This window comes from Taudactylus pleione, unplaced genomic scaffold (genome assembly GCF_031769625.1).
Source record: "Taudactylus pleione unplaced genomic scaffold, aTauple2 ptg000547l, whole genome shotgun sequence".
Classification (NCBI taxonomy): domain Eukaryota; kingdom Metazoa; phylum Chordata; class Amphibia; order Anura; family Myobatrachidae; genus Taudactylus; species Taudactylus pleione.
This window is the reverse complement of record NW_028284949.1, coordinates 3,991,117-4,011,896: the sequence shown is the minus strand read 5'-3', so window position 1 is coordinate 4,011,896 and position 20,780 is coordinate 3,991,117. Positions and strand designations below refer to the sequence as shown.

General features: G+C 47.2%; 1 protein-coding gene across 1 annotated transcript in view; it reads right to left on the bottom strand.

Moving 5' to 3' along the window:
- Positions 1-1,250: 1,250 nt before the first annotated feature.
- LOC148500801 (uncharacterized) overlaps positions 1,251-20,780 on the bottom strand; it is a 99,133-nt gene continuing 79,603 nt past the window's right edge. The window contains 2 exon segments of the mRNA XM_088451435.1: positions 1,251-3,794; positions 3,982-4,093. Of these exon segments, the coding sequence (XP_088307561.1) occupies positions 2,380-3,794; positions 3,982-4,093 (1,527 nt within the window). The 3' untranslated portion in view covers positions 1,251-2,379.

Sequence of the window (20,780 nt, the reverse complement as noted above, 5' to 3'; positions counted from 1 at the left end):
TGACCGGCACGTTACCTCTGCTGGACCTTTGGTCAACAGTCTAGGACGTCTCGGGGGGTGGTGATGGGTCGGCAGCAGGTGTGGCGGTTCTGTAGTGCACCCTGGCGGCGTCCCGCACAGGGTTATGAGTCTCGAAGTCACTTACCTACCGGTAGGGTTTTGGTGGTAATATATTGCGTTGGGTGCTGGTAGCTGGTGCTTGAGACCCCCTACATCCCTACATCACAGCAAGCCTTTACCAGAAGCTCTTCATCCCCACGGAGAATTCTGTTGAACCTTACTGCCTCCAGTCCCTTCTCAGCCAACCACCCGCCAGGGTGCACTACAGAACCGCCACAATTGCTGCCGACCCATCACCACCAAACCCCCCCCCCCGTGACGTCCTAGACTGTTGGCCAAGGTCCAGCAGGGGTAACGTGCCGGTCAACTGATCTGCATGGAAAGGAGCCCCCTAAAAGGGTCCACCCACCTCCCCAGTCTCCACCCACGCACCCCCCATCAGATCGCCATACCCCCCCCCATGTTGCCTGGGACCGAACAGGATTAGCATTGTGACTATTCCAATAAATCATTTGGCCACCAAGTCTGCTGTTTGTCTTCGTTTCCTCATCCCACACCTCAGATCACGACAGGCTGCCACATTAGCATCGCACCCATAGGGCAAGCTCACCCTCCGTACTCTCTACCCCACTCTATCTTGGTACAACTCAAGGTGCTTACACACTTGGCGATGTGCTCATGATCCGACATAGTGAGTGATTTCCCTTGTGACTCTCCCCGGCAGTCCTGCACACGATTTGGTCCAATGTGACAAACGATCTGTCGTGCATCCTCACTTTGTTCAGTTCATCGTGTACCGGATTGTGAGATCTGCCCTACAGCACGGCAGATCTGATGATGCGATGTGCGACCAGCGGGGACGCGCATCGTGAGTGGGGACTCACTATTTGAGCATATATTACACGATCTGTCGTTCCGATGCATCGGAATCGGCCAGATCGGGTAAAATATCGCCAGGTGTGTAGGCACCTTTAGAAACACTGGGCCTGATTCAGACCCGGTCGCAAGCGCTGAGCACTTGCAACCAGGTCGATGGTGGCCCAGAGCGCATGCGCATGACGGAGCCGGCTCCGTCATACGCGAGACCCGGATAGCGATGGGCAATCAGTCACTCCAGGTCTCGCACCAAAGGGGGCGTGCTGTCGATGTTGAGTGACAGCACGCCCCCTTTGGTGGGCGGGTCGGGGGGGGGGGCGGTTGCCCAGACGGAGGCGTTCTCATGGGAACGCCTACCTTTTGGGGGCGGACTGCAGACTGTATACGCGGGTTACCGCAGCGGCAACCCGCGGGTCTTACCTGATCCCCGTCGATCCGGCCACAGTCCAGGGATGCCCCAGAGCCTGGCTAGTACAGACTCTGGGGTCCCGTCGTGATCCCCAGATCTGTACTGACGTCACGGCGCTGGCGGGGTGTAGGAGCGGCAGCGTGGACATCCACTGGACAGTCTGATGCTGCCACTCTGATGAGTGTTAAGTTAAAATACTAAAAACTAAAAAAAAAAAATGGTGACCCGACTCCGGCCGGGCACCAACTCAAACTGAGGTGCCTGTGGCCCGGGGGCGGGGTATAGGGGAGGATGGACTCAGTGCATCCTGGGAGCTAAAGCTTTAACTGTGTGGTGCCCGCGGATCCAGATCCAGCTATACCCCAAAGTCAACCCTGTGGACCCCTATGGACCCTGAAGTAGAAATCAGAGGTTACAGATCTCATTACATGACTCATCTCACACCGACACTTACAGCCAAGTAATCACATGATGTAATAGTTTCCCACTTCCCATATTACATTCCCAGCAAATTACCAACATGACAGATTATTAGGAATCAGGCAATATCTAATAGAATAAGGAAACGGAAAGCCATTTACATGGGGAATATCCTGCAGCCTTGTTGGTGACATTCTTCCCAGCTAGGTGTGGGTTTTATCTAAATTGAGATATTAGTATATAGTGTGAACATGCACATTTTTTTTTTAACAGTTTATTTATTAAGTTTCTTATATAGTGCAAAATATTCTGTAGCGCTTTACAATTGGAAACTTAATAGAACAAAACTGGGTAATAACAGACAGACAGAGGTACGAAGGCCCTGCTCACAGGCTTACACTCTATGCAGATGTAATTTACCCCTCATTAAGCAGGGACAGCAATCTAGGCTAAGATTGTATTTAAGCGTGTAGTCAAAATGTTCAATAAAATTGTAGTACTGCAAATACCTCTGCAATTTCTATATTTCTAGACGCTCATATACATTGTTTTTCTCCTTGTCATGTTTCTGATGACTAAAAGGAGCTGATTTATGTTTAGAACATTTCCCAGACTTAAAATGGCCTCTCACCTGTGTGACTTCTCTGATGTTTATTAAGATTCCTTTTCTGTGTAAAACATTTCCCACATTCAGAACATGGAAATGGCCTCTCACCTGAGTGAGTTCTCTGATGGTCATTAAGTGTTCCCTGCCGTGCAAAACATTTCCCACATTCAGAACAAGGAAACGGCTTTTCACCTGTGTGAATTCTCTTATGTTTATCAAGAACTCCTTTCTGTGCAAAACATTTTCCACATTCAGAACAAGAAAATGGCCTCTCACCTGTGTGAGTTCTGCGATGGTCATCAAGTGTTCCCTGGTGTGCAAAACATTTCCCACATTCAGAACAAGGAAATGGCTTTTCGCCTGTGTGAATTATCTTATGTTTATCAAGAACTACTTTTTGTGTAAAAGACTTCCCACACTCACAACATGGAAATGGCCTCTCACCTGTGTGAGTTCTCTTATGTTTGTCAAGAACTCCTTTCTGTGCAAAACATTTTCCACAATCTGAACAAGAAAATGGCCTCTCACCCGTGTGAGTTTTGCGATGGTCATCAAGTGTTCCCTGGCGTGCAAAACATTTCCCACATTCAGAACAAGGAAATGGTTTCTCACCTGTGTGAATTATCTTATGTTTATTAAGATTACTTTTCTGTGTAAAACATTTCCCACACTCAGAACATAAAAATGGCCTCTCACCTGTGTGGGCTATTTGATGATTAATGAGCTTTGATTTCACTCTAAAACATTTCCCACACTCAGGACATGAAAATGGCCTTTCACCTGTGTGGGCTCTTTGATGATTAATGAGCTTTGATTTCACTTTAAAACATTTCCCACATTCAGAACACTGAAATAGTTTCTCACCTGAGTGAGTTCTCTTATGTTTATCAAGAACTCCTTTCTGAGTAAAACATTTCCCACACTCATGACAGGAAAATGGCCGCTCACCTGTATGAGCTCTCTTATGTGCAGCAAGTATTGAACTGCATGTAAAACTTTTCCCACATTCAGAGCATGAAAATGGCTTCTCTCCTGTGTGAATTTTCTGATGCTTAATAAGATTTGATTTAACCGTGAAGCATTTCCCGCACTCAGAGCACGCAAATGGCTTCTCCCCCGTGTGACTTCTCTGATGTCTGACAAAGACAGAGTAATGTCTAAAGCATTTACCACACTCAGGACAGGGAAATAGGTTATCACCTGTATGAGCTGTACCCTGTGTGACATTATTACAGTTATCTGGAGAACATTCTCCATGATTAGAGGGGTCAGATGATCTATGTGCACTGTGATGTGATGGATATACATTTAGGGTAACCAGATTCTCTCCTGGAGATTGTCCTGTGATGTCATCTTCTATTTTAGAATCTGGATATAAAATGAGATGTTCCTCCGAGGTATTCCTACTTTTGTGTCCGTCTTCTGGAAAGAAAGAAAATGTATGGAAATAGACATTATTCTTCTTATATTAAGGGCAGGTTATAATGCCCTAAACTGTCCATATAGTAAGCGAGTCTGTGATGTCCAGCTGTTACATATGCAAAGTACAAAACACTTTATTACCACTATAAATATATAAGAACGTGACTATTCTCTGTGCATTACTCACCTGTGCTGATACCTGTAGGGATTTCTTCCTCCTTACACTGCTGATCCCCCATCACATACGTCTTCTCTTCCTCTTTTAGATCTTCTAGTTTAACAATAATTAGGTCTTTCCCCTAGAATAGTAAATATCACAATGTAATGACTCCTGAGTTACAGAACAGAGACCATACAGAAGAATATCAGTGTATAATAATAATTAGGTCTTTCCCCTAGAATAGTAAATATCACAATATAATGATTCCTGAGTTACAGAACAGAGACCATACAGAAGAATATCAGTGTATAATAATAATTAGGTCTTTCCCCTAGAATAGTAAATATCACAATGTAATGAATCCTGAGTTACAGAACAGAGACCATACAGAATATCAGTGTATAATAATAATTAGATCTTTCCCCTAGAATAGTAAATTTCACACTGTAATGATTCCTGAGTTACAGAACAGAGACCATACAGAATATCAGTGTATAATAATAATTAGGTCTTTCCCCTAGAATAGTAAATATCACAATGTAATAATTCCTGAGTTACAGAGCAGAGACCATACAGAAGAATATCAGTGTATAATAATAATTAGGTCTTTCCCCTAGAATAGTAAATATCACAATGTAATGAATCCTGAGTTACAGAACAGAGACCATACAGAAGAATATCAGTGTATAATAATATCAGACCCACACAGCTGCTGTACAGATGATACATTGCGGAGTCCCTCTGGTATCTGGGGGTTATGGGGTAAGTAACAAACATTACACATGGTAATGACTATACTGCACTGAGGAACTGACAGGACAGAGCAGGACTGAGATGGGCATAAATGTGCAATTAGTTGTTTTAGTGATGTAGAGAAAATACGGAAATGGAATAAAGGGCCCGATTCTGTCAAAACGCCGTTTAATGGGCATCCATAATTAGCATGTCAGCGTCACTGTACACGTCACCTGGTTGTATTTCAGCCTGCAGTGATCGCAGTGCTTGCGGTAGGGTCCACCTCAAGCACTGCGTATGCCCCCGATTGTTCTCGATGTTACCGATACACTTCCTGGAGATGACGTGTGCTGCAAAGGTAAAGGGGGCGGCATTAGGCTTGCCTGCAATCGCGCAGACGACGCACTCTAAGACATATAGGGCGCCCTTAAGCCATGCCGTGCGACTGCGGAATTTGCAAAGCCGGACCCTTTCTGCTGTGTGTGAGCGTGAGGGTCTGAATCGGGCCCGAAGTGCTCAGAGTTAAACGGAATACATCAGTATGTGATATAATACATGTGGGACACATACATACAGAGGCAGAACTGTGAAATGTGACCTTGGAGTCCTGGTATCAGATGATATGGAGGTCAGCAGGCAGTATAGTCACCCCGGGAAAGGGTGGGGTCAGCAGGCAGTGACCAGGGAGAGGGTGAGGTCAGCAGGAGTCATGGTATCAGGTGATATGGAGGTCAGCAGGCAGTGTAGTCACTAGGGGAAAGGGTGGAGACAGCAGGCAGTGTAGGCACCAGAGTGTGGGGTCAGCAGGCAGTGTAGGCACCAGGGTGTGGGGTCAGCAGGCAGTGTAGGCACCAGGGTGTGGGAGCAGCAGGCAGTGTAGGCACCAGGGTGTGGGAGCAGCAGGCAGTGTAGGCACCAGGGTGTGGGAGCAGCAGGCAGTGTAGGCACCAGGGTGTGGGAGCAGCAGGCACTGTAGGCACCAGGGTGTGGGAGCAGCAGGCAGTGTAGGCACCAGGGTGTGGGTGCAGCAGGCAGTGACCAGGGAGAGGGGGAGGTCAGCAGGCAGTGCAGTGACCGGTGGGAGGGTGTGGTCAGAAGGCAGTGTAGTCACCGGGGGAGGGCGATGTCAGTGTAGTCGCTGGGGGTGGGGTCAGCAGAAAGTGTAGTCACCAGGGATGGGGTCTGTAGAACACTTGGTTATATTATATAAGAGGTATCAGGATGATGGAGGTTACATCACTGTATAAGTCCCACTGGGAAGATATACCTATGATAAAGGAGGGATTGGGAGATGTGTTATGTATTATTACTGGGACCACTAGGAGCAGTGTGCGACCCTCCTGTACTCATATTTATACCTGCTGGTCACAATGCTCATCCACTGCCAAGGTTAGTGTCTGACAGGATGCTGGGAAGGAGCCAACACGGACATCACACACACACATACACACACACACACACACACACACACACACACACACACACACACACACAATGTATTGTAGGCATCCAATGGAAGTAACACAATCTGGATTAGTTTGGCATCTTACAGTTTGATCACATAAGAAATACTCAATTTAATAAAAAATATTATTAAATGAATTTGCATATACAAAAAAAAAATAGAAAAACAACTAAAATAAATAAAATAGATACTTAGTAGCAGCTAACACAATGACACAGCAAAAAGCATATTATCACCGTTTCCAAATATTGAAAAAAAAAAAAGCAGATTACTATATAAACATATAGCATATAAACAGCAGCGAAAAAAGAAATATATTACAGATTTTAAAAGTCACACAAAATATCAAATAAATAAAATATGTGGAAGTCTGCATACCATTGATATAACAGAATCAATATCCCATTCCAAAACTGTTATAAAGTCCTCAGGCGGACTGACTTGGGGAAGCATACTTCGAGTCAAGCCAACCGGACGAAATCTATTCATATTTAGATTCCGCTCTAAGCGTTATATACAAATAACGTTCATGCTCCACTGTTAGAGCAGCCAAGGATACCCAGGCCTGAAAGTCAGGACCTACAGGGGCCATCCAAAGTCTTGCTATACAGACCTTGGCTAACACACATAAATTTATCGCATATTGTAATTTGTATTTATCTAGAACATCATCAGCTATAATCCCAAGACAAGAGAACCTTGGAGTAAGAATAGAATAAGAAATACCAGTATCAGAGATCGCCTGAAGGACCCTGCTCCAAAAGAATTGCACCCTTGGACATTCCCATAACAAATGCCCAAAGGTTCCAGAGGCTAAATTACACTTTGGGCAAACATCCGAAGCCCTTCCTCCAAACTTCACTAATCGAGCTGGTAAGTTCTATGAAGGAGAAATAGCCGACTCTGCCGAAAATGAACAGAAGCAGTAGATACACAGGGGCAAGCAAGTGCTCCATTCCATTTGTCATCACTGAAATCTCCAATTCCCAACTCTGTTTTAAACAAAGAAAATTAGGAGCATGATGAAATGTTAACAAAAAACAACAGAGACAGGAAATTGTCCGCCAAGGGGCCTAGATGTCAAAGAAAAGATTTTAAGGGAGAATGCTGCATCGAGAGAGGCTTCCTAGCAAATTGAGTATTCAGTGGGTGGCGAAGCTGGAAATACCTAAAAAATAAGTGGATGGGAGTTTAAATTCGTCTAACTGAGTAAAAGATTTAAGAATCCCATCATGGTATAACTGACTAAACTTGATGACACCTCTACTTCCCCACACCTCTCTAGCACTAAGGGATGAGAGCTCAGTCAGCTGACGGGAACCCCATAAAGAGAAGTATCCGGGTCAATCTCGCTAAAATGTATTCATGCATGAACAGCGCGCTAAATTTTCAAAGCCTGCAAAATTAGAGGGGGATCACCACGAGAAACCGAATAACTGAGCAGAGCCTGCAGGGGTGTCTATCCCGCTGACACCTGAGAAACTAAAAAAGAGCCGGAAGGGAGTCAACTGAACTGTCCTGCACCCACAGTCGCAGATGAGCCAATTGTGCCGCATAATAGTAGTATTGAAAATGGGGAAGTGCTAATCCCTCCAGAATCTCTAGACTTTATAAGTACGTCCAACCCTATTCGAGGCCGTTTATTTAACCAAATCAAGAAAGAAATTATACTGTTCAGTTTCCGAAATATCGATATAGGGAGATAAATTGGAGCTTGTTGAAAAATATATAAAAATTTAGGCTGCACTATAATTTTAATTAAAATTGACTTGTCCTGTTACTGTAAGAGGTAGTTTGCTCCAAATTTTAGTCCCATCTTGTAAATAAGAAAACAGAGGCAATATATTCAGAGAGGAATACTCCTCCATACTATTAGACACCCAAATACCTAAATATTTATAGGAGTCGACCCAACATATAGGTAGGGAAATTAATGAGCTAACAGGAGGGCGTCCCCTAAGCGGGAGAATGGATAATTTGTCTCAATTAATGGCAAGACCAGAATAGTTACCAAACCTTCGAAAACAGGAGGTATGGGTTCATAAAGAACCTTAACCTAAGGTTACCAAACCTGTCTATCACCTGCAAAACCAGGGGCATAGCAGTCACATAGTTCCGGAGGGAAGCCGAGCTGAATGATAGGCATCTGACTTAGCCTATTGTGTCCAGGGTAAGAAGGAGGAGTGGGAGGAACAGCAGCATGTCGTCTACATATAAACCTATCGTATCCATCCGGTTACCCAAGGTAAGGCCAACGATATCAGGATGTGTGTGCAGAAGACACGCCAGCGGTTCAATAGCTAAAGCAAAGATACTCAGGGATAAGAGGCATCCCTGCCTGGTACCTCTAGACAGTACAAAGGAGGGCGAAATAAAACCATTCACAGAAACACGAGCAGTAAGCTTGTAGTATAGCAACTGAACCCATCTAAGAAATCCTGGTCCCACATCAATACACCTCATGACCTACCACAGGAAGGACCACTTCACAGAGTCAAATGCTTTTGCCGTATCTAGAGAGACTACTACAGAGGAGGACTCCTCCCCATGAGACGCCTGAAGATGAGAATAAAGACACCTGATATTAACCGATGTCGACTGTCCTGGCATAAAGCCAGTCTGATCTGGATGTACAATCTTAGAAATAACCTGATTAAGGCGAATTGCTAAAATTTTAGCTAGGATTTTAGCATCCGTGGGTATTAACGAAATAGGGCGGTATGCATCGGGAAATTTGAGGTCTTTCCCAGGCTTAGGTATCACAATAATGATGGCCTCTGACATGGAAGCTGGAAACACACCCTTAACATATAAATTATTAAAAAGTTCCAAAAGTTGCGGAATAAATAGACCAGCATGTTTCTTGTAAACCTCTAATGGGATACCATCAGAGCTGGGAGCCTTACCACCTGGGAAGGAGTTAATAGCAATTTCGACTTCTTCTAAAGTAAAAGGCGCATCTAAAAAAAGACCTCTCCTCGGGAGCCAGATGTGGGAGACCAATTGCCGCTACATAGGACACCAGTTCAGCTGAGGAGCAGGACAGTCTAGAACTATAGATATTTTTGTGAAAAATTGAGAAAGGTGTCAGCAATGTCAGGGGTGTTGGAAACCAGTAAGCCATCTGTAGTAAACATTTCAGGAACAGCTGTGGAGGGACGTTCAGCATGGGCTAAGTGAGCCAAATAGCTACCAGTCTTATCGGCATACATATATTGGGAACAACACTTTTACTTGGGTAGTCCAAGTAAAACTGAGCTGCCAGCCACCGGACCCGAGTCTCTTCTAGATAATTTTGTAAATAATCAGACTCCAGTGAAGGGCAAGCATTTTCAAGTTCAATCTCCCTCTCCCTATAATATCTTTTAAGTTCAGCGTTTAAGCAAACTCCCTCGCATAAAGGCTTTAAATGCATCCCAAATAACATTGATCAAAGCAGATTCAGCATTATCAGAAAATAAATTCTTCCAAGCAGCTTCTAGTTCCAAACCTGCCCCCATCTGTAGGATCCAGGAGGGATGTAATTTCCATAATGACTGTCCTCTTGGACCATTCAGATCTACATTCAAGGGGAGAATGATCCGATATACCCCTCATCTTATAAGCAGCGCCAGAGATTTTGGGAATCAAACGAGCAAAAAGAGGAGGAAAAAAACAGGAATATGATGCTTCATTCTCCAGGCATCTACCCATCCCAGACCAGCCACAAATTTCGCAAATCCTCTCACCTCACACTGGACCTGTCGTAGGGTCCTTACGCCATTTATCCAAAAGGGGATCCAAATAAGTCTCAGTAAAACAGGAGATATCAGGACCATATTGTTTAAGCATTTATAACACTACAGATCCTTTTATCCTATCATTAATCCCCCTAAGTAGATCGTACCATAATAAAAATGAAAAAATATCATAGAAAACGAGAATAGAGATATAGCAGACTTCTGAGAAACTAAATAAAAATGTGTGACATAACAGCTAGCATATACGTAATAAATAATAAAACTTATACTAAACAAACCCAGCCATCCTCCCTCCCTGTATACCCCCCCCCCCCCCCCAATACAGGCATACTTGGATCCCCAAAAATTGCAAACTACCTAAACTAAAACAACAAAAAGAAAAGGAAAAGATAGCTGGGGCGGTAAACGGAATTAACCACCAATACATGGGAACCCTCCAATATAGACTATGACGGTGGGGGCTTTTTACAAACTATATACAGGAGGAGTTTCATAAACCACCCCTCCTGACAAAGGGGCAACCGAAACACCCAAAATAGTCACATAATAATAGATATTTCACAGACAAAACATCCACCTCTTGAACATTGAGACAGACCGATAGTTACATCCTGAAAGGAAAATACAGGTAATAACCCAGAATAGATATAACATCAAGGATAAATGAATCTGGTACTAGCTGTCTGTTGCCCCGGGCATATCGATCAACCAGGTAGCGGCCTCACGCAGAGAAGTGAAGAAGTGAGTCTCTCCATCCTCCACCACTCACAACTTGGATGGGAATAGCATGGCATTGGAGAGGTTCAAGTCTCGCAACCTGCTTTTAATAGGGAGAAATTTAGCTCTGTCTTTCTGGACCTCCACAGCAAAATCCGGAAACACTGAACTACGCACACCATTTCGTTCCAGCGGACCGTTAATACGAGATAGTTGGAGTACAGTGTCCCGATCCTTGTAATGCAGGAATTTAGCAATGAACGTGCGAGGCGGAGCACCAGGAGGCAGGGGCCTAGAAGGAAAGCGATGTGCCCGCTCCATCGCAAATTGAGAGGAGAAGGAATCTCTGCCATAAGTATCCAAAAGCCACGACTCAAGGCAGGATTCAGGAGAGAATCCCTCTTCTTTTTCAGGTAACCCAACAAAACGAACATTGTTGCGGCGAAGTCTTCCCTCCATATCAGACAGCTTGCTTTGCATAACGGACATCTGCTGACACATATTAGAGACACGTTCATGTAGAGGGCCATGCGAGTCCCCCAATGAAGAAATATGGGTTTCAACTTCCTCCATGCGGTCACGGATCCGTTGCAGATCGTGACGAAGCAAGGAGACGTCACACTGCACTTTTTAAATTTTATCTGATAGATGTTTTCCACTGACTGTAACACAGGGCTCGACAAACCCGGGGGCCAGGTCGCCACGGCGACCAGATTTGGCTGCCTGGCGACCAGATTTGCAGCAACCCCTGCCGCCGCTACACCCGTCGCTTGTGTAGTGCACACCGTGAGTGCTATCTACACTACACAGTTTACAAACACACAGCCGCCAGCGGCGGCTGTGTGTTTGTTATAGCAGCCAATGAGAGTCAAGGCAGACTCTCATTGGCTGCTGCGTCCACGGAGTGAGCCGGCTAGAACTTATTCATGAGCTCCGCCTTCCGGCTCCCCCCGCAGCAGGTGATGGGAGAGACGTCATGACGTCTCTCCCATAGTGCAGGAGAAGAACGGGTCGGGACTCTGAGCGGACAGCGGTGGACGCGTCACGAGCGGGGATTCAGGTAAATTGTGTGGGTTTTTTGTGTGTGTGTGTAAGGGGCAATGGCACTGCATAAAGGGGGTGACCGCTACAGGGGGCACTGCATAGGGGGTTTGTGACCGCTACAGAGGGCACTGTATGGGGGGGCCGCTACTGGGGCACTGTACAGGGGGGGGGGGTGCTGCTAGGGGCACTACTACTGGGGCCACTGCATAGGGGGGACTACTACTGGGGGCACTGCATAGGGGGGCTACTACTGGCTGGACTACTACCACGGGCAATGCATAGGGGGGACCACTGCTGGGGGCACTGCATGGGTGGGAGTGGCCGCTACTGGGGCACTGTATAAGGATGGGGCGCTACTGGGGTACTGTATAAGGGGGGGGGCGCTACTAGAGTCAATGCATAGTGGGGACTACTACTGGAGGCACTGCATTATGGGGACTACTACTGGGGGCACTGTATAAGGGGGACTATTACTGGGGGCAATGCATAGGGGGGACTATTACTGGGGGAAATGCATAGGGGGGACTACTACTAGGGGCAATGCATAGGGGGGGACCACTTCTGGGGGCACTGTATGTGGGGCACTACTGGGGGCACTGCATAAGGGTCCACTACTGGGGGCACTGCATAGGGGTGCCCAAAGCATATTCTTGCACTTGGGCCCACCACTCTCTAGTTCGGCCACTGCCGGCGGTGGCTTTGCTTGCCCGAAGTTTTTTGGTTGCGGAGGGGTGGTGTTCCTGGGGGTTGGTTGCCTGGAGAGTGGGGGTTAGCTGCTCAGTAATGTGGCTGTGGGACGGTGGTTTACCTGGGGTACCCCATTAGTGGTGTGGCCATGGGGGTTGGGTGCCCGGGGCGTAGGTGCTCAGTAATGCTTCCCTGGGGGAAGGGGGGGTCTGGCTCCAACACTTTCATCCCGGCTCCTAGATTTTAGAAACATTTGTCAAGCCCTGCTATAACAGCATCCAAGACTTGCAGTAAGGTGACCTCTGTAGGAGCTGCAGCAGCAGGACCTTGGGAGCTCTCTGATGTTACTGTCTGAGGTGAATTCTGTGAGCCCTCTGTCTGAGAAGCAGGTGGAGGTTGCGGGGTAGTGGTGCGTGCATACCGCTCCAGTTTAGCAGCTGCTTCACTAGTTTTACCCATAATTATAGAACAAACTGGATGTATAGAGCAGTAGTGCTGGAGCTATCAGTAAGGAGAGGCAAATCCAAAATGGTCGCCATGCAGAGTGAGACTGGCTTCCACAGACCGGATCAGAGAACTGGAGCCAGGGAAATAGAAAGAGGCAGACCCTCTATGCAGCTCCCGCAGCAGTGATGGGAGAGATCAGCTCCCGACGGGTCTAGAGACTCGCGGGTGACAGTCGCTGCAGCATACACCAGCGCTGGACCCTGAAACCGCAGGCTGCGACGCTGTATCAGAGACGGCTGTGGAGGAGGCCGCAAGCAGGAGGACCTCTCCCGGGCAGATGACAGCGCCGGAGAGCCTCTTGGGTGAGTTCTCAGGGGCATGGAGGGCAGTCAAGTAGGCAGGCACCCCCAACCACCATCACAGTGAGCAGGATAGGGGTATTACAGGATGGGTGACAAGAGAGCTCAGAGAAAACCTCCTCACTCCATAGCCACGCCCCCTGATCACATAATATTTAATCTAAAAAGGAGTTTATATATAAAGATTTTTTTCATGCCAGGCAGAGAACTAGCCGTCATTACTCATACGGTACTGTGCAAAAGTTTTAGGCAGGTGTGGAAAAAATGCTGCAAAGTAAGAATGCTTTCAAAAATAGAAGTGTTACTAGTTATTTTTTTATCAATTAACAAAATGCAAATGCAAAATGCAATCTAAATCAAATCAATATTTGGTGTGACCACCCTGTGCCTTCAAAACAGCATCTATTCTTCTAGGTACATGTGCACACAGTTTTTGAAGACAAAGAGGTTGTTCCAAACATCTTGCGTCTACGGTCCTCAACGTTGCCCGTTTCTTTGGGCTTCTTCAAAAGAGCTTGAACAGCACAAATTGAAACCCTAGTCTGCTTTGAAATCAGTATAACTACCTTGTGTCTTGTTGCTATGCTCAGTCTTGCCATTGTATATTTTGTCAGGATTCGGCCTGGGATCAGCTGCTATTCACCGCAACGCTGGCGTCCCCTGATCAGCCGTGCAGTCAGAAGCCAGAAATGGCGGCGGGTGGCACGCTGAGTATTCTCCCTCGGGACTGGTGAAGACTTCCATGCCAATGTCCATTGAGGAGTTTCCCGCGGCTGCAGTCATGGGCACAGCCATGTTGTCTCTCACACCTGACCGAACTTTCCTCCAGTGGTAGCCTCTCTCAGCTGATTCTCTCCTCCAATGACCAACTACCTAAGGGTATATAGCAGGACTCCCGGAACAGGAAATTGTCTGAACAACGTCTCTGCTTCGTTACTGCTTGCACCGAAGCACTGTTCCAAGTTCCACACTGTGTATATCTCCAGTGCATATTCTCAGGACTCTCCCGTATATCTCCAGTGTGCCTATTTCTCTCAGATAATATTCTTCAGTGAACTTTCACCAAGTCTCATCTGATATTCTCCAGTGATAATCTACATCGGTCCCTACCAATATTCTCCAGTGATAATCTACATTGGTCCCTACCGATATTCTCCAGCGATATTCTGCACCAATAATCTTTAGTGACTATCAACATCGGTCACTACCAATATCCTCCAGTGATACTCAGCATCAGTCACTACCGATATCGTCCAGTGATACTCAGCATCAGTCACTACCGATATTCTCCAGGGATACTCAGCATCAGTCACTACCGATATTCTCCAGGGATACTCAGCATCAGTCACTACCGATATTCTCCAGTCATATTCAGCATTGGTCACTACCAATATTCTCTAGTATACTCAGCATCAGTCATCTGAGTTCCTTCCCTTCTTTCCTTAGCCATTTCCCTGGGTACTGACCAGGGAGCCACGACCTGCCCGTTGGGCAATGCGAAAACCATATGCCAAATGGAGGGGTTACTGTTGAAAACCACCAGCGACTTAGACCCCGCGCCTCTAGTCAGGTCTCGTCAACACCCGGAATTAGCCGATTAGGAAGACCTACATTCTTCCTCCTCTCCTGTGCTATCTCCTTACCCCATTACCCAGACTCCCAGTCCTCCAACTGAAGATCTCAAGGGCCAGGTCATGACATGTACGACCTGTGCCATGAAACGGTCTTCTACAACCTCACCTTTGTAGCAGAGTTTGGCTGTTCCTCTCCCAGTTTTAAGACTCCTACACAACTGTTTCTGTTTCAGTTAATGGCCCTCATTCAGAGCCGCTCGTTAGCGGCAGTACGCTCGTTCCGAGCGATGTTTGCACATCTGCGCATGCGTACGGTTTTTAGTACGCATGCGCGAACCAGTCAGTGCGGCCAAAAATCGTTGGTACGCAATATAGCGAGTGCCTGCTATTTTGAATGACAGAATGAGGCGTATGTGGGTGGTAACAGGGGAAGGTGCTTGAAAATGGGGAGTGGAGATCCGAACGCAGGCGTGCTTAAAGGTCAAAACGGGCGTTTTATGGGTGTGTATATTTAAAACAGCAGCGTCATTGTTCACGTCACTGGGTTATTTTATAGCCAGAACTGCTCGCAAATTTGTGGTAGCAAACACCAACCACAAGAATAGCGAGCAGTTCATACGCTGGTCGATGTACTCGATTAATCTAATAAATAGCGGACATGACGTAGGATGCGAGCGGCCAGGGGGTGTTTTTAACAAATAAACGAGCGTATGTTTTGCTCGCTCGTTCAGACTTAGAGGTGTGAACAGACTACAATGTGCGTACGGATCATTTGAATAGCCACCCCTTGTTTTTAAACGAACGACCGCAAATAGCGAACGGCTCTGAATGAGGGCCAATGACTGTTTCAGCCTACATATGAAAATGATAATCATCACCACCTGTTTGGTATGATTAGTAAATCATACACCTGACTATAATCCAACAAAATCCCTGACTTTGTGCAAGTGTACCTAAAAGAATTCATGCTGTTTTGAAGGTAAAGGGTGGTCACACCAAATATTTATTTGATTTAGATTTCTCTTCTGTTCATTCACTTTGCATTTTGTTAATTGATAAAAATAATTAGAGTTATGGTAAAACTTACCTTTGTTAACTCTCTTTGTTCGAAGTCCATAGGGTCCACAGAGAGACCTTGGGATGTAGGTGGTGGTTGAGCACCGAGCACAACACAGTTAAAGCTTTCAGCTCCCAGGATGCACTGGTCCAACCCCCTATACCCCGCCCCAAAGCCAGAGGCACCTCAGTTTCGTCGGTGCTTAGGCACCCCAGAAAGCTTTTATTTTAGGATTTATTTTTTTATATTTTTCCTGTTGAGCGAGCAGCAGCAGACTGTCCACAAGATGTCTGCACCTCAGGCCATGACTAGCCAAAGGCTGGAGGAGAAGATAGATGGAAGAATGATACACACAAGAATCACACTATCACGTAGAAGGAGACAGGAAACCGGTGACCAGAAACATTAGCCCATGTGAAGCCAGGTGCGTCAGGGCGGTTGCCCTGTGGACTTCGAAGAAAGAGAATTAACAAAAGGTAAGTTTTACCATAACTCATTTTCTTCTTTTGGGTCCATAGGGCTGCAAAGGAAGAACTTGGAGATGTCCCAAAGCAGTCATTTAAGGGAGGGGACACTCCTCTGCTGAGAGGAGAATCCAGCACCCAAAGGAAGCATCCTGAGAGGCAAATGTATCAGAGGACCACGTGGCCGCCTTACAAAGCTGTTCAGCTGAGGCACCACGGCGAGCTGCCCACGAAGGACTCACAGATCGAGTAGAGTGAGCAGTAACAGTAGCTGGTACAGGAAGGCCTGCCTGCGTGTAAGTCTGTTACTCATTCGAAGCCATCTAGCCAATGTCTGTTTGTTGGCTGGCCATCCCTTCTTGTGAAATCCATAGAGCACAAATAAGGAGTCTGATCTCCGGAGGGAACTGGTACGTTCCACATATATCGTGAGAGAACGGACAACATCCAAGGAGGCCTCACCTTCCGAAAGGTCAGGTGATTGAAAGGCCGGGACTACAATTCCCTCATTAATGTGGAAACTAGTAACCACTTTAGGAAGGAAACCAGGGCGAGTCCGAAGCACAGCCCTGTCCTGATGGAATATCAGAAATGGGGAGCGACGGGAGAGCGCCCCTAAATCTGACACCCTTCTGGCAGACGCCATAGCCAGAAGAAACATAGTCTTCGCTGTGAGCCACTTGAGTTCCACAGAATCCAGGGATTCAAACGGAGGACCCTGGAGGGCACAAAGCAATACTGTCAAATCCCATGGAGCCACTGGAGGGACAAAGGGAGGTTGTATACGGAGGACACCCTGGAGGAAGGTGTGGACATCCAGAAGTGGAGCAAGTCTACACTGGAACCAAATGGATAGAGCAGAGACATGCACTTTCAGTGAGGTCAGCTTGAAGGAAGGCCAGGACTCTGGAAATCCTAAACAGTTGGGGGTGGTAGCTTCTGGTATGACACCATTGGAAATATGTATGCCACACTCTGTGGTACACCCGAGCAGAGGCTGGCTTACACGTTCTGAGCATAGTTTTGACTACAGAGCTAGAGAATCCTTTGGATCTCAAGAGCACGCCGTCAAAGACCGACGACCCAGGTCCGGGTAAAGGCAAGGACCCAGAGACAACAGGTCCGGTCGTTGAGGTGGCAGAAATGGAGAGACTCTGAAGATCTGAGTACCAATGACGTCTGGGCCAAACTGGAGCCACCAGCAAGACAGTGCCTCCGACTTGTTTGAACTTCCGAAGAACTCGAGGAAGAAGGGAGGAGGGAATAGGTACGCAAACTGGAAGGTCCACTTCACTGAAAACACATCTACAAAGGTTGCCTCGGCATCTCTTGTTCTGGACCCGTACACTGGCAGTTTGTGATTGTGCCGGGAGACCATGAGGTCCACCTCTGGGAGGCCCCATCTGCTCACTAGGAGTTGAAAAACCTCTTGGTGAAGAGACCATTCCCCAGGATGCATGTCGTGATGGCTGGGGAAGTCTGCTTCCCAATTGAGAACTCCCGGAATGAACACCGCAAAGATGGCCAGGAGGTGACCCTCAGCCCATGTCATCGCTGCCCAACTTCGAGTGCCTCCTTGATGGTTGATGTAAGCCACTGTTGAGGCATTGTCGGACTGTACCTGTACAGGTTTTCCGTGAAGTATGTTCTGGGCCAGTATGAGGGCAGAGCCTGAAATTGGAAGTGTTGCTGTAGTATAGCAAACCGAGGATATCGCTGATGTGAGGGCGCTGTAGGTACATGTAGGTACGCGTCCTGAATATCCAGAGATACCAGAAAGTCCCCAGGCTCCATTGTTAGAATGATAGAGCGTAGGGTTTTCATCCTGAACCTGGGTACCCTGAGGAATTTGTTCAGGGATTTGAGGTTGAGGATAGGCCGATGAGACCCATTTGGCTTTTGAACCAGAAAGAGAGTAGAATAGTAACCGGTCCACCGCTGAGATAGCGTGACTGGCACAATTACCCCTGCTTGCAGCAAGGACTATATATATTTCTGGATCTGTAAGGCCTTGCTTGGGTCTGAAGGAGGGCCTGTGTAGAAAAACTGGTGGGGTGGCCGTCGAATAAATGAGAGGGAATACCCGTGAGAAACCACTTCTCTTACCCAAGCATCTGTGTTGGTTTGACACCAGCACTGGGCGAACTGAAGAAGTCAGCCTCCCACTGTGGGATCCCCCAGAGGGAGGCCCATCCCGTCAGGCTGAGGGCTTATCCTCGGATTTTGAAGCAGGGTGTCTGGTGGACCAGTCCAGCTTGGTCCTGGGCTTGGCGGCCCTAGTGGAAGCCGACTGCCTAGGAAAGGACTGACCTTTAGGTTTTCCTTGAGGACGAAAGGACCTAAAAGATGTAATCCGAGGCTTGCAGTAATAGTTGCTGAAGGCAGAAATGCAGTTTGTGAGCCACCAATGTGGTTACAATCTTGTCAAGGTCTGGACCAAACAAGATCTCCCAATTGTAGGGTAACACTTCTAGGCCTTTCTTTGTAGTCCGCGTCTGCCTTCCATGAGCATAGCCACAGTGTACGGCGGGCAGACACTGCCGTGGCCGAGACTCTGGAGGTTAGGAGACTGGCATCCAATATAGTTTCTCCAATATAAGAAACTGCATCTCATATGCGAGCAACGAAAGACATCTGATCCCTAGAAGCATCTGAGAAACAGCCTTCAAGCGCGTCAGCCCAGTTCTCTATAGCTTTAGCCACCCATGCAATAGCCATGGCTGGACGGGCAACAGCCCCTGAAAGAGAGTATATCGATTTAAGACAAGATTCAACCTTCCTATCCATAGGGTCCTTCAAAGAGGATACTGTAGGGAGAGGCAACATAGCGCTTTTAATTAAACGCGTAACATGCGAATCTACCGTAGGGGGGAGTCTCCCATTTTGAACAGTGAGCCGCAGGAAATGGATAACAGGAGGTCAGACTTTTTTGGGGCTGAAACCTCTTACCAGGCGACTGCCAGGATGCCGCCATGTGTTCAACTAATTAATCCGATAGATGCAATTCTGCTAAAGCCACTTTCTGTCGTTTAAACAGTGGGTGCTTTGATTTAGGGGCTGGCTCGTCATCTTCTATTAGTAAGATGGATCTAACAGCTCGCACTAAGGCAGGAATATTAATTTTACACTGACTCTCGTCCTTCCCCTGAGGGGAGTCAGTGTTAGAGAGATCAGCATCTTCTGCCTCCTCAGATGACTCTTCAGAATCTGAGAGCTACGTGGACTGTGAGGATAACACAGGACGCTTACTGGGTAGGGGCTTCTCACCTAGCAACATAGTTTGAAAGGCTGTAGAGGTAGCCACCAGACTCTGCACCGAGTTAGAGAGTACGTCTACCCATGTAGAGGGCACAGGAGGTACCTGTATTGCCTGAACCTGTTGTGGCAACCCCAGAGGGTGAATTACGGCCGGTTGTGGTAACCCCATAGGGGGAATTACAGTCGGTACCGCTAGGCGGTCCGCAATAGTAGCCAGCGCCTGAGAAAAGGAAGTCCAGGGGGCTCTTGTGCAGGAGCAGGGGGGTCTGATGGGCCTGGTGGAGTATAACACTTAACCCATCTTGTATCAATTTCTCCTCACTAAAGCCTGCAGCACATAATTTGCATGATAACAGTATAGGTGCAGATACTTGCTTGCTACTCTTGTCTTTGCTAGACATAGCTATAGAGTAGTATAGCACACAATATGGACTGGGTATAATTCAACCACTGTGGATGTAGGATACTAGTAGGAATGCAATATACTGGTCTTATACTTGGGCAAGCTGCAGGAGCACACAGCACAAATATGGCACAGTGCAGTAACCAACTGTATGTGACAGCCCTCACAAAAACATTTGTTTTAGAGATGTAAGGCACAGGAAAAACCCTGAATACACCTGTATGTTAGGATATATACTGACAGTATAGAGAAATAAACAGACAATGCAGAAATACCAGATTATAGCGCAACATAACCTGACTCCAGGGAGAGATATGTAGGGGGACCGGACCCTGCGTTTCCCTGAGAGAGCTGTGGCTGAGTCTGGAGAAAATGGCCGCTGGAAACCTCTGAGGGGGCGTGGTTGGAGGAGGATAGCAGTTCAGGGAAGTGAGACCTCAGAGGAATGGTGCCCTGAGCTGAGGGGAGGGGCCGCTTTAATGGGGGAAGCTGACCTCCCCATGCTGATTTTTAACCACCGGGACACTGGATTCCAGCTCCATATGTACCCTGGTGGTCTAGTGGATCATTATGGACAAAGCCTGTATTCACTCTCAGCGCCTCTGGTCGGTCCCCTGAGATGGGAGGTATGACTGCCAATCCGCGGGTCACCGCAAGCGATGACCTGCCTTACCTGTCCCCTTGTGTCCGGGCTGCAGTCTGGGTCCGTCCGCGGGGCCGGCTAGCGAGGACCCCGGGATGCCCGCTGAAATCCCCAGATGAAGCTGGCATTGCGGTGCCTGTAGTGGTGACGGAGCGGCAGCGCAGACGTCCTGTGGACAGTCTGCTGCTGCTCTCTCATCAGGAAAAGTATAAAAAAAATTAAATAAATCATAA